Raw genomic sequence first — 15,104 nt, 5'->3', positions numbered from 1 at the left:
ATCAATAATACGCAACAAAATTGATTTAACAAATGAAAATAGCACAGCTGTTCTTTTAAAAGTTTCAAGCTTGTTTTTACACATTTAGACGATTTATTAAAAATGGCAACAACTATTTTAATTTCTCAAATCTTTGCTGTTTTTAGTGTAATTGTGAAATTTGTTGGAATGTCAGATAAATTTGTCAACATAACTGATGCCTAGTTACATTGTGTATACACTCACCAGCCACTTTATTAAGTACACCTGCTCATTTAGGGATTTTAAGCATGAAGAATATGTCAAGACAACCTCTAAAATTTAAACACTTCAAAATGGGAAAGAAAGTTGATTTAAATGACTTTGCATGTGGGGTGATTGTTGGTGTCAGAGGCTGATCTGAGCGTTTCTGCTGATCTAAGATAGGCTACCACAGCATAAGACCACAGCTTCCATTACCTTATCTGATGAGTCTCTATTTCTGCTGCAGCATTCAGACAGTAGGGTAAGAATTTGGCATAAACTACATGACGCAAAGACTCCATCCTGCCTTGTATCAGTGGTTTAGGCTGCTGGTGGTGTAATGGTGTGGGAAGTATTTTCTTTGGCACACTTTGGCCCCCTCAGTACCACCTGAGCATCATTTCAACACCTCAGCCGACTTCAGTGTTGTTGCTGACCATGTCCATCTGTTTGTGACCACAGTGCACCCAAGCAGGATAACATCTCACAAAAATTAAAGGTTTCTTGATTATGACAGTGAGCTCAGATCTGCATCACAGCGGTCCACCAACAAATCTCCAGTAACTGTGTGATGTCAAGCCAATATGGACCAAAATCTCTGAGAAATGTTTCCAGCACCTCGTTGAATTAAGGCAGTTTTAAAGGAAAAAGTGGTCCAACGTGGTACTAACAAAGGATACCTGATAAAGAGGCCAGTGACTATATTACTGCAAAAAGTGGAACTATAAAGTAGTTCAAAATAATAACTACATACAGCTCACAGCAGTGAACTGCAGCTATTCTCACTTATTTTCACTAGTTTGTTTTATAAATGTTTTTAAATGCATATCCAAGTTTCCTGAGACCAGGAGCTGTAACCTCCTCAGAATATTTCTTTTTAACTGCCACCTCAACTTGCTCAAGATTCAAATGACAATATTTCAAGATTAGATTCGCTGTGACGTTTTTTTCCAAAAAGCCTTCCACCTACAAGTTTATGTGACATGATGTGTTAAAACCTCAGCTCATTTCGGCGTTGACAGTTTTAATAAAGGGGCAGATTCGTCCTATTTTCCCACCACTGGCCTGCCTCCCTTTGATGCGTGGCAAAAAAAAATCTCAGCAATTCTTATTATTTCTCTACTTTAACTTGTAATGGAACACATAAAGAGGAGACAAGAAAAGAAAGAAAAGTCTAATTTGCACTTGGGTGCTCAGCTGAATTAAACTGATATGTCAGAGGAAGACATTTTAAAGCAGATAAAGGAAGGGAGAAAAAAAACCCGAAGCAATGTGCTTCTCGGTATTTCTCAGCATGCATTTTCTCATCACATGTCCACACATCTCCTCAGCCACATATCTCTTAGTCTGTCTTCTGCTTAAACGTGTGTTCAAAGACACTCCCACCTGCTCTGTAGAAGAGCGAGGAATCAGCTAATGAAGCTGCGCGTACAACAAACTCATCCAGCAATCTGTCCCATCAGTAGGAAAGTTCTGTCGTGTCAAATTAAGAGTCTGGTGATTAAAATATTCAATGTTTACTGCGGTGACATTACCACAGGAAACGTCAATTTGCTGATAGCACGGCGTCTGGTACTCTGAGCTCATCTGTCATGTTCAGATGTAGGCTTTTTTATTTGCAGGACTGAATGCTGTTCTTGACCGCATGGTGTCCTTCACATCACCAAAAAGCTTCTGCAAGAAAAAACCCTTCAGAAAGGTTACCCATGTGACTCTGGCATTCAGCGTATTCTCCAAGTGGGTGGCTCTTTTTAATGCGGCTTTTGTCGCGGGTGTCTGTTTTTATACATTCAGAAGTGTAGCCTACATGAGTCATCAGTCTGTGTCAGAGCCATTTTTCCCTCGGCTCAGAAAGATCATGAGCAGTGGGACTTTGGGCCTTTGACTGGGTTAGCAGCCAATGGCATCTCTTTCAATGATTCTGCAGCATTTTAGCGCCACCCAGTGGCAAAAAGCAGGAAATATTCATGTATTTCAAGTAGACTGAAGAAGTTTTCCTCACTTTATTTGTTAGCAGCCCCCCCCCCCCCAAAAAAAACCATTCAAGATAGAAAAGAAGAATTTACCATTTATTCATAATAAAGCCTTTCAGTGATTATTAATTTAGCTTTCCTGCTTGTAAAAATTCCTTGCAACCACCAGTCCGGAACAAAATTACTCCATGTTGTATTGGCTCTCAGCTCACAGAGAGACAGCCCAGGGTCAATGCAGAATGCAGCAAATCTATACTGGACACAAATAGCAGGCAGAGATATATCATTGATCAGCTGCAGGCTCCCTCAACCAACACAAGCGGCTGGACTGGAATGCATCATAAGGATATTAGTATGAGATTATGATATCTGGCCTTGATATGTGTGGAATTTGTGTGAGGTTTTCTGGAAGGGGAGACTGGATGTCCATCTGCCAGGCTGACAGTAATCTCAGCTCTCATATTCCCAGGTGGGGAAAGCTCGGAGTCACAGCTGTTAGAGGGTAAGACGGGGGAAAAGGAACATTTGAAATCTCTAGTAAATTGATCGGGTTTCACAAAACGGAAGGCATAGTCATTTTGGAGAACTGTATCAAGCAAAGGAAGTGGCATATGGAAAGTGGTTTTTGCTTTATTTCTTTTCCCAATACATACAGATAAATGTCAAGTACACTTTGGTCCCCCCAAAAGAGGAAAAGTAGATCCTTTTGTGAAATTAATGTATTTGTTTTTAGCTTGTTTTCCTTTACAAAAAACAAAAAACAATTTAATATAAAATATTATTATACAATGAGATATTTCCTTTTAGAAAAATATAGGATATAACATTTGTATAAGAACAAACCACACTTAAAAAGCATACTATTAAATTAATGCTAGCTAGTGAGATGTCTAGAGCTAGCATAGGCTAACGCTAAATTATCAACTAGACTTTTAAATAATGTGGTCTGATTACCCAACATAGAAACACAGCAACACAATGTAGTTTCTTATATTTCATAGTAATTTGGGCTAGAGGAACATAAAAACTAAAGCAATGCTTAAAAGTCTTAAATTAGCATAGATGTAGCTTGCACTGCTTATAGCTAACAGATTTTTTTTTATTCTGCGAGGCTATAAAACAAGCTGTGAATAAATCATCTTTATATACAGCAACTATGGACAGAGATATGATCATTTGTTTAGATTTGTGTTTATATCCAGATGGTGAATTCACATGCAGTATTTGTTATGTTTTAGCTTTGTTTGTAGTTTCTAGCAACTCCAGGGGGAATATCTTCTTCATTAGCTGCTAATTGTGCCACTCTGTGCAGTTGCTAGGCATAAACTGTGTCTGTCAGCTGTTTGGTTCTTATCAGGCACTGTACATTAAGTTTTGACAATGTTGTTTTTCCAAAATGATTCCCGCTGCAGCCAGAAATGACATCATGTGAGTGACTCACAAGAGATGCTTGATGACTGTCCAAATCAAGTGTGGAAAAAATGTTTTATCTACAGTTATTTTTTGTAAAGCAGAAATGACCTCTGCTAGAATTTGACTTAGTTTTAGTAACAGCTCTGTCTCACACAGCCACGCTCATTGGTGTTCAGCAGTTATCACTGAGGGGATGAGAAAGTCTCCTTGCTGGAGTCAGGGCTGGGAATTGGGGCAGGTACGCAGAGCCAGAGGGCTCCACAATCGCCAAGTCTTTGAGGTCACTGAGTTTTCGAGAGAAGGAGCTCAGCCTGGTGCTGAAGGAGCCCCTCTTCTGGCTGTGTTCTTCCCCTCGGGCCTTTAAACAAGCACACAGGCCCTTGCATAAGCCTCCTAGACGGCCACGGAAATGGTTCCCAATGAAGCAGTAGAGCACAGGGTTGATGGCCGAGTTGGAGAAACCCAGGCAGAGTGTGAGAGGGGTGAGGTTTTGGATGCTCCAGCTTACCCAGCAGCTGTCCAACCAGCCTTCACTATAGAGCACATCCAAAAAGGTCACGCAGTGGAAGGGGAACCAGCAGAGGAAAAATGCCAGAACCACTGCAGCTACTGTCCACAATACCCTTTCAAGCCCCCTACCCTCCAGGGGTCTGGCCCCACTTAACCTGGGATTCACAGAAGGGGTGGGGGGTCTCTCCGGTTTACTATAGCCCTCGTGGGACTGTAGTGATTTAAAGGATGACATGCTGTGTGGGTGAGACAGATTCTGCATTCTTACCAACCCCGTATCAACCAACAAATGTCTACCAATAGCACAATAGCAACAAGAGATGACAAGGAGTGGTAGAAGAAAGGCCAGAACAATCTTTATCCAGACCAGGGTCCGATACCAGGTATGATCAGGATATAAAATTGCACAGGCCTCCACACCAAGCACATCCAGGTAGTAGGTCTCCCTCAGAGCTAAGGTAGGGCCTGAGCAAGCACATGCCAGAACCCACACAAGGATGCAGATGAACCGGGCGCGCTTGGCGTCTCGTGCACTTTGGGAACGGAGTGGATGCACAATGGCCAGGTAGCGGTCTATGCTCATGCATGTGATAAAGAAGATAGACGCGTAGAGGTTGAGGTTGTGGAGAGCGCCGCAGATTTTGCAGGCTACTCGACCGAAGGGCCAGTTGTAGCCCTGGGAGTAGTAGACGGCCCACAGCGGGAGCGACAACAGGAACAGCAGGTCGGACACGCAGAGGTTCAGCATGAAGGTGTTAGCTACTGTTCTCCTTGAGGCACTACCATGTGCCAGGACGCACACTGCCAAGGTGTTGGCTATGGTTCCCAGCACACAGATCACACTGTAGACGGTGGGGATGACTGTGGTCATGGGCACAGGAGGCCAGTCCGAGCAGAGGGGAGCAGAGGGAGTCGGGGAGGTGTTCACAAAAAGCTCCGTCGTCGAATAGAGGGAAGAGGTGGAGTTGAAAAGGGAGAGGTCATTTGGGATTGCCATCATGGAACTGGATGTACCGTTGCCTCACACAGTTTAACTTCCCTCCTTTGAGTTTTCCAAGGTCAGCTGGAAATAATGCAAAACAAGAGCGCATTTAAAATTCAGCTGCCTTTTATGGACAAAGTTTCTCTACACGGGCATCTTTATTTGGTGCGAGCCTTTATTAGGTGTCTTACTTGATATCTAATCAAAGCAAAAATACATTACGCCATACTTGATACACTGTAATCCAGTGGCTGTAATCCAGTTTTATTGGAATACTGTAAAAAAACATCTTTCTCCAATTAAAGATTACATTTTTGAAACAATCATGAATTAATTTGAAAAAGTTTTAAAAGTGTTAAAAAGACTAAAAACTAATCTTGCAACAGTGTACAAGTGAAAGCACTACTAACTGCATAAATAAATCAAATTCAAAGCAAGCCATCATTCGTACATGGAAAATGATCTCATCGACTACGCTGATTCCAATAAAAAATGATTCTGACGGTTGAAGTTGTGATAGAAAACAGACAGAAAACTCTCGCTCTTAGACTAGTAAAGCCATTTATGATTTCTTTACCTGATGTAATTGAGCGTCCAGTCCAAACAGTCTAGCTCTTTTTCAAAGCTTCTTTTGGCTAAAATCCATGTCTTGACAATTTCTCCTCGACCCCTTTAAAAGAAATCTGCACAGCTGAAGACCCCGGACTGTATCATGCTCATGAGTTGGACCGCCTGTGTGTGTGTGGAGCAAACAACCTCCAGACTCTGAGAAACCAGATGACGTTGGGGGTCTTATAGGCCCCGGGAGTCTCTTGACGATTGCACAACAGGGAAGTTGCTGTACGTCACACACCTTCATCACTACCAAGGGGATGGACTGTAACTGGACATAAGCCAGCCTGCACAGAAGGAGAAGAACAGAAAGACATAAACTTGCTCTGTTTCTTTTTTTCCCTGTATCCTTTCTTTATCCCTCCCCGCCCTCCCTCCAGGAACTTCCACCAGAAACTAACAAAATCAAATCAAGATGTATGTTGTAGTAAAACTTTGTCTCCAGTGACTGCAGCCACAAGGCAGCGTGTCATACCTGACCGTAATAAATGGGACGCTGGTGTGTTCTGTATTTCAAACTTACAGCTCTAACTGCCCCCGACGGGGCCTCTGACCCCAGAAAGAGAGGCTCTGTTAATTAGCAGAGCCTCGCACTTTGTGTCATATTGGTCCTGCTGGCGGTCAGATAAGCCATGGGAAATATTTACTCCATTTGAGCGGAAGTCAAACCAACTCCTGGGCCAGAGAGAAAAAAGGGAGGGGGGAGAGAAGATGGATGTGGAGGAAGATCAGCAGGAACTGCGGGGAGTGAAGAAGAAGATGCGAAGGCAGAAGGGAGAGAAAGACAAGGGAAGGGAAGGAGAGAAAGCGGAGATTCCCTCCAGTGGTTTTTTATTAAGGCCTCTGGTGAAAGTTAATGAGGGATGCGTGCAAAGCTCCGACACTGATTACATCACAGCTCCTTTGATCAGCACGTTTGCACCTATGCTGCACTACGTGTAGATGCGGGTGCACTCAGCCCGGCGTGCGTTCATCGACGCCAGCGCACTTGGATCTGTTTACATGTGCGCGCACTCTGCTCCATTGAGCATCTATCAGGACGTGATGTTTTCTAATGGCTGCGGGAAAGCTGACAGCGAAGATGAAGGATGAAGGCGAGACAGAAAGCAGAAGATTTTGAAGGCCGCAAAATGAGGAGGTTCGCCGTGGCGTGCTTGCAGGATATGAACTGGGAACGTGCTGCAAAGCGCAAAATTATTAAAATGCGATAGCTTTTGCTTCTCCAGAACGGAAACTTTGTCATGTACTGGCATGCTGGGTATGCACAGTTGTTCTCATACTCAGACATGTCATATTTTCATGAGGACCCTCGCAGATAATAACACATTCCTCAGCTCCATTAGATGAACCTTAAAAACCACGTTTTACATGACATACGACCCTTTAAGGCATCCTGTCCTAAAGGTCACTAAAGCTTTAAATCAACAGTCCTCTCAGAGACAGGAATGCAAACACACACACACAGAGATCGACAGAAGCCAAGCCTTAGTCATGACATGCAACAACTAAAAACAGAAATTTATGCTTTCACGCTGGCCAACAGAAATACCAGATGACAGAGAAAGCAGAGCTATGTCTGTGCCTCACCAGTTCCACCATAACAGAGTGATGAACCTCTCCTTACGTCTCATCAGAAGATATTGTTCTTTTTACTCTACTAGACTTAGTTTTAGCTAAAACAACTACACAGAAACTCTTTGCCATATGTATGCAGAGTTTCATTGATAGGTGCTCTTACTAAACAGTGACAGCCAATATCCTTAATGTGGTCGTCTCAAACCATAGCTGTGGCTGTGGGCACAGGAACCCCACCCACCTGCTTTTCAAACCTAATATTTGTGACAGGCAAAGAAGGGTGGTGTTAAAGGGGGAGGATGCAATTGCACTTTAATGTAAGCTTAAATATGGCTATATAATATGGCTCCAGACTCAGGACATAATTCCCCTGTAATTACATGGAATTTCAATTATTTTAGTTAGAATTACAAAGTCATTTACATATAAACACACTAGACTAAGGCGACAAGTCTGGCTTATAGAGGAAACAAAGTCACTACTATACAGTTAGTACTGATTAACTTCCTGGTAATTTAGGGGAAAAACAATCTTGCACTGTGTGCTGTGCTTTTGTTGTGCAGGCTGTAGTACGGAGTGACTTAACCATCTTTATTTTTTCACATCATTATTTAACATTTATTACACTGATGGGCATGCTATACTTAAAATTACTTACAGTAAAATGGGTGTCTAGGCCCAGAAGTACAGCATACCTAAGATAAGAAGAACTTTATTTATCCCGAGGGAAATTCTTTTGTCATACACAGAGACAGAGCAACAGAGGAATAAGATATACAATATATACAATAAAAATATTAGTACACAGTAATATACAGTAGGATAATGCAAAATATGATATCCAATAACTCTAATGAAGTAACAATATAACTATAGCCTGAAAAATAAATAGCTTAGCTATCAGTGCAGGTGATTATATAAGATGGAAAAATATTGTTTCTTTCACCACTAAATTACCAGGATTACACAGTATTTACAAGTATTTTCACACTACTTAAATTTACTGCAAGTATAATTAATTTCTCTTAACATCAAAGCAACAGAAAACAGCTGTTTTACAGTAAGCCATGTCATCGCACGTCCATCCATCCATTCACTTCCACGTATCCTTTTCAGGGTCGCCAGCGCCCCGCTATCCCAGCTGTCTTAGGGCGAGAGGCGGGGTTCACCCTGAACAGGTCGCCAGTCTGTCGCAGGGCTAACACATAGACCGAGACAACCATTCTAATCTAACCAAGCTAATTTAGTCTGGTGCATTTTAACGTTCTGCTATTAGGCCTCCGCGGCCAGTGTGATTATACTGTTGCAGCTTTATAAACACAAATAAGCTTAAAAAGTTATTTGAACCTTCACAGTTATCAAGATAATTGCATTTTGTACAGTTATTATGACGGACCTGGTTTGATCTCTGTTGTGCTTTAGCGCTAAACAGATTGAAAACACTGTGAGGCTGTAAGTAGGTTAAGAGGAATTTCAATTTTAATTCTGGTGGAAGGCCTGTGCGGCGGATTGTGAGCAAGACGACGAGATGGAGGATGATGGAAGTGAAGCGAGAGGAAAAGGAAGGTCGCCCTGAAGGTAACAGGAAGGACAGAGGGTGCTCGACAAGTGCTACAAAACTGACAGTGGAGCTTTTTTATGTCACTGGAATCATAAATATTAAAATAAAAATGAGGAAAATAGTCTTAAGCTTTATACTCCAAGCAGACTGCAGGATGTTGGGAAATGAGTTTAAATATGAGATTTCAAACAATAAACAATGACCTTTGTAGATAGTTGTGTGCGGTTGTCAGCTCAATTAATTGCCAAAAAATATTTAAAAACCAGAAGATATGTGAGAAATATGGCTCAAGAAGTGATGGTGGCTCACAGACACTGATTAGTTCTGTGCTACACCCCTGACCGCTACACCGCTGAAAAATGTTCAAAAATCAAAATAATTGTCTTGCTCAATCACACACACACACACACACACACACACACACACACACACACACACACACACAGAATGTTTTCTTTGACCTTTGTCAACAATTGGAAAGGCAATCACACAACATCCTATCTGCAGACAATCAATTAAAGCGGCTCACGGTGAATTCACTCTTCAAGGCGGTGATTGCACGTTAAAACGAGGCAGCGTCTGCTGCACGCTCAAAAATCCCCAAATCATGCATTCACTCGGGCTGAGTGAGACCGAGCATGTATGGGAGAGCGGGAGGCTGTGTGTGTCTGCACAGTCAGGCACCAGATAAGGAGAGCAACGGAGCAGAGGGCATCAAACCTCGGCTCACCTCGCAAACTACTGCTGGACATCACTCTCCCAGCTAATTATTTTCTTTCACAGTTCATTTTAGCCTGGATTAAAAGCACGACATTTAATTCATTATTATTATTATTATCATCATTATTATTCCACTGGCGTAGTTTGCCAGGTTTTTTCTGCTTTCTGTTTCCTTGGCGCTCATTAAATAAAATGCTATTAACAGCTGTAAAGAAAATGGAAAAAAAAAAACTACAGCTGATATCAGCAGCCTGAAAAACGTGCCAAACTCTGCTAAAACCAGTTTGTTTCTCTTCAGCGGGCTAAATTGCTACCATCTGATTTAATCCCACACTTGCAGGAAAAACATGTACTGCGAACACATGCTGGCTTGCATAATCAGAAGAGGAAGTTGTGCTTCAGTAAACATGCACAGCTTCCATTACTCTTGTGTTTATGGTTTTTTGCTGATAAATGTGATATGTGTTTATTTGCTGGTGGTGGAGGCGGTGGGGAGGTGTCCCTTGCTGAACAGACCCTGAGAAGATAACCACCACAAACCATAACCCCCATAAAGTCCTCTGTGGAAAATCCAGCTCATGGGGGTGAAAGGTGAGAGGTCAGGGTTGTAGTCCCCCCCCCATTTCCTCTCTGCTGGTCAAAAAATCAGATCTGAGCGCACTCTGGCCTACATGCCAGAGTCCAGTCTTCTTATTAATTCTCAAAACATGGCTGTAGCCGCTGTTCGTGTGGGATGCTGTGAGGAAAGGGGACCCTATATGTGAAGGGGACCCTTGAGGGAAGCCAGATGAAGCTATACTTAGTCACATCTGTCTCTGTGTGTGTGTGTGTGTGTGTGTGTGTGTGTGTGTGTGTGTGTGTGTGTGTGTGTGTGCGCGCGCGCGCTGGGGGGCACAGCTTATGGCAACAAGATGTCCATCCTTCCCTAACAAGCTGTGAGAAGAAAGGATTTCTCTGATTTACACGATTCCCAACTCTTTCTGGTCACTTCTATTTTGAACTGAATCAATATGTTCCATATGGGTTTTTTATTATTATTGATGCTGCTGGTCGCTAGTTGTTCCTGGAGGAACTGTCAGACTTATTTTATTTATATATTTAAAAAAAAAAATACAGACTCCCTCCAGTCAGTAAGTCTCTGGCTCCCGTGACTCAAAGCAGCAGCACAAGCTGTTGCTTTGATGCCACACGAAGCCAGGTTCCCGTATGTGCGCCCTTCTCCATATATTCCAGAAAGAAAAACGTGCAAGTACGGACATCTTGTGACTCGCACTACATACACACAGGCAGAGAGGATCCCAAGGGTCGTGACTCTGGACAGACTCGTGCAGAGTTTATGAGGTCCGGGGGTCCAGCTCCAGTTCCTCTAAGGGGCCGTAAGAGCCTATAAAGATGTGAACAGATACCTCAGCCCCTCTTTACAAATACAGAAATAAGCAAAAAGATGTGGCACCGGGAATGCTGTTTTTTTTGTGTATGTGTGTGTAAACGTGACACAGGTGATTTAAAGCAGCCTACAACAGCCGGTGTGGCTTATCTGCTGTAACTGCAGTTACTGGATTTCTTTTTTTTTCTTTTTTTTCGCCTGTCCCGTTTGGCTCTTTTGCCATCAGAATTGTTGTCTAAAGGCAAAGAAAGATGCCCAACGGATTTACTTTACCAAACTGACCATCCCAGCCTTGCCGTAATGGTCCATTTGATTCACCTTTTATTGTTTATTTTATTTTCACTTACTGAATACGGGACAGACTTGACTGGGGGAAAGAAGGGGAGAAAGAAAGAGGGAAAGAGAAACAGCTGAGAAGAGGGACGGGGGAGAAGGGCAAAAGACAAAAACCAACAGAACGGGCAGAGAAAAAAAATGCATATATCAATCACCTGGATCACCTGCTGAGAAAGAAAAAAGAAAGCAAGCAGAAGAGAACAAGAGTAATAGAATAAACAACATCACAATGATATATGGGAATATGACAGTAAATACTAAATGTTAAACATTATTGTGCAGCACATAAGATCAACAGAACACAGTGTGCTTTGAGGTAGGAGCCAAAAAGGGTGTAGTTTGTGGGTGTGATCACCCGTGTGTACACCTGTGAGCATGGACGCGCTTGTTTTTTGTTTTTTAAAAGGTTCCTTCATGTAATAATCTGCTAGAGGGTGTGGGGGGGCCACAGCCCCGTCCTCCAGGGCGTGAAGCAGGTGTGGAGGAGATCAAAACTCCAGACATCCAGAGGCCCCCAGAACACAAGAGACCAAGGAAGACCAACAGAGGGGCAGCTGCGCCACTGTCCCGGAAAGAGCTGAGGAGAGTCCCAGATGAGGGCTCACTCAGCAGCCGCGGAGCAGAAGCCAGGGGGGGGGGGGGGGGTTGCAGTGACGCGCCCGTGAGCTCCGCCGGCAGCCAGCTGCGCCTGAGTGACCGAGCTCAGTTACTGGATTTCTAACAAAGGGAGGAAAGGAAAAGGGGGCAACAAAAAAGCTGTATCTCAGCCGGACAAGCAAAACCATCCACTAATGGAGAACTGGGAGTATTCTGCCTGGGAGTAAATGTAACATAAGATTAAACATAAAAATGTGCACCAACAATACCAATATCATCTCCAACAATACCAAGACCAGAGGAAACAACTGTTTGCAGGACTGGAAACGAAGAGACAGGGTTGAACCTAAATGTGCTAAATCAGGGCTTAAATGATCGATAATAGCAATAAATGTAAATGACAACTGAAATATCCAAAAGTAGAATAATAACATGAAAAAAAGAGAGATCTTATGACTTTGCAGTGGTAGCCTTAGTTATCCAGCTCTTTGCAGCTTTTTCTAATTACAGTAAAGCCTATGGCAGACCAAATAAATCAATAATTAAAAACATACAGTACCTCAGGGTGCTTCAGTGCCCGAACAATAAAAACACTAAAGTGCATATAAAACAGTGGAGGGTCTTAGAAAAATGCATACACTATCGGTCTTAGAGCCACAAATCGACCACGCCCAAAAAAGTGCTATAAAAAATTTATATATTAATATTTTTTTCCACTTTAAATTAGCCAATCTTTTAGACCTACTTCTCCCTGAAATATTCATGTCAAGTTTTAATTACATTTCGCGGATTTTAACCCTTTATATCCCGGTTTCGTCACATGAGCGCACTGCTTTTTTTTGCCCCAAAAACATAAAACATAAAATATTTTCCAAAAAAAACATTTGAAGTAATATTTTATTGTTATTATAATTAGGCCTTTAGATGGACAAAAGATTGGCACCAACATTAATTTCGATCCGGTTTTAATTTTTTTTCCAGAAGCCAAAAATGTCCCCAGGCGGCGCTGCTGCTCCTGCTCCCCCGGGGAGGAGTGCCTCTGCCGCGGGTGTGTTTCGCGCAGCGCCGGAGCATATGGTTCGGTTCCCGTGTCTGCAGCACACACTTCCGCTACCACGTGAAAACAAATACGTCATTTCCTGTTGATTAAAAAAAATTAATGCACCCTCAAATGATCCTAAGGTCAGAAAATGGTCCGGAACGAGCAGCGGGCCAAGCTGCTGCTGTACGCGGGAAATTAGTCTGCCTTTTCCGGGTATCTGTCTCGAGCAGGCCGCTGGAGAACATGTGTATGTTCCAGCAGGCGTCACATGTGGAGCAAGGGCGCCACCCGGTGGACAAATAAAAAAATTACAACTCTAAGGCCAGTACTGCAAGCGGAAGCGGAAACATAACCGATCACGATCGATTTGACCGTAATTTTTTTGCCGTGAAAAATAGCGTTTATAATGGGTTTCAATGGGGCACAAATCGACCACTAGGACCAATAGCGTAAGTTTATCGCTAGCTTAGCCACTGAAGCTAATTTCCGGAAGTCATACTGAAATTTTAACAGTAAATGTGACCGAACTTTTTTTTGCAGACTTTCGCTATATTCCATTCAACACTGTGCAAATGGCATGTAATCGAAATTTGAAAATAGCCACAAATCGACCCAAGACTCTCCAGGGGTTTTAATGGTGAAAACAAAGGTGTCAGCCACACAGGGAGAGCACACAGAGCATCGTGATCGGAGCGCGGGGGGGTCAGCCTGCAGTCTGCACAGCTGCTGGCCAGGAGCCTATTTATTCATTTGTGATTTCGCACCTGATTGGCTGCTGGCTCCTGCTCGGCTGTTAATATTCTCGAGCTAAACACACACACGCAAGCACACAAACAAAAATCACTTTTCAGAGAACACAAGGCATTAATGCACGCTTGCTGTTCAAACTGCTCGGCATAATCATTCCCATGAATAATAATTGCTCGGGTGCTGTGCTTACATTATGATTTTATTGCAACTTTGAAAACACCATTGAAACTTTTGGTTTCTTAAAGCATCGATCAGTAGAGATGAGCTTTTAGATTATATGACCCAGTGTCTGACTTGTTACAACTTGATTTGATTCAATGGCTGACATGTGGCTGTAAGGAGCCACACAGGTCTGTTACTGTAAATCATAGGACACGTAAACACCAAAACATTAAAAATGTAAATGTGGTTCTGGAGGAAAAGTCAGGGCTCATTATCTCTTCTTAGTGGGTGTGAAAGAATTGCAGTACATTTCATGCATGTCAACGTGCTGATTGTTATCAGGAACCCAAATAACTTGCGTGATATTTACACATGTGGAAAATGTGAAGGTGTGATGACAGTTTTGTTCTAGTCAAAACATGTTTACTCTGCTGAACGAGCAGAAGTGTTAGTCGAAACCGTCCCCTCTCACATGGCCGTCCCTCCCTGAGCCTGGTGCTGCTGGAGGTCTCTCCTGTTTAATGGGAGTTTTTCCTTCCCACTGTTGCCAAGTGCTTGCTTATGGGAAGTCATCTGATCGTTGGGGTTTTCTATTATTGTAGGGCAGGGGTGAGGGAACTCCAGGCCTCAGGGGCCAGTGTCCTGCAGGTTTTAGATGTGTCCTTGATCCAACACAGCTGATCTAAATGGCTAAATTACCTCCTCAACATGTCTTGAAGTTCTCCAGAGGCCTGCTAATGAACTAATCGTCAGATTCAGGTGTGTTGACCCAGGGTGAGATCTAAAACCTGCAGGACACCGGCCCTTGAGGCCTGGAGTTCCTCACCCCTGACTTTTAAATATAAATCTAAGAGTACTCAATCTTCATAATGTTTTTGATATATGGATTATAATTAATTATTTCTACAAACTGTAACAAAGCTTATTATGAAAATCCGTTGATACAGATTTGCACGTACTAAATGTGCCCTTCAATGTAAGATACTTTGAACAGAGCTGCGAGTGTGCACCATATGGGTTTTTGCACAAGTTGTTGTTTCTCATGGACTAATTGCAGCATGAAGACTCACTATGTGGAGCGTCTTCCTATGGAAAGGGGCCACTTTAATGGTCTCCCTTCAAAGATAACTCTGGTTCATGCGGCTCAGATGATTCCTCATGTTTAGCTGCTCATTATGTGACAACTCGGGGTCTGAGTGAAGATCTGTTGATGCTACATGCTGGAAGTGCTGTAATCAGTAGCAGACATGACCCAACATGAA

The 15,104-nt window shown here is 42.8% G+C and overlaps 1 protein-coding gene across 1 annotated transcript; it reads right to left on the bottom strand.

Moving 5' to 3' along the window:
- Nucleotides 1–2,809: 2,809 nt before the first annotated feature.
- On the bottom strand, nt 2,810–5,879 carry LOC146717314 (type-2 angiotensin II receptor-like). The gene is made up of 2 exons (XM_085474324.1): nt 5,678–5,879; nt 2,810–5,181 (listed from the first exon to the last, which is right to left on the bottom strand). Exon 2 carries the CDS (start codon nt 5,116–5,118, stop codon nt 3,781–3,783), a length of 1,338 nt encoding a protein of 445 aa, XP_085330450.1. The 5' UTR covers nt 5,119–5,181; nt 5,678–5,879; the 3' UTR covers nt 2,810–3,780.
- Between the last annotated feature and the right edge of the window lie 9,225 nt (nt 5,880–15,104).

The sequence above is a fragment of the Copadichromis virginalis genome, linkage group LG2, assembly GCF_057382275.1.
Source record: "Copadichromis virginalis isolate Kocher_CV1m ecotype Utaka linkage group LG2, C_Virginalis_male_GT1.1, whole genome shotgun sequence".
In the NCBI taxonomy this organism is placed as follows: Eukaryota; Metazoa; Chordata; class Actinopteri; order Cichliformes; family Cichlidae; genus Copadichromis; species Copadichromis virginalis.
The sequence above is the reverse complement of the archived record's forward strand: the minus strand, read 5'-3'. Positions and strand labels throughout refer to the sequence as shown.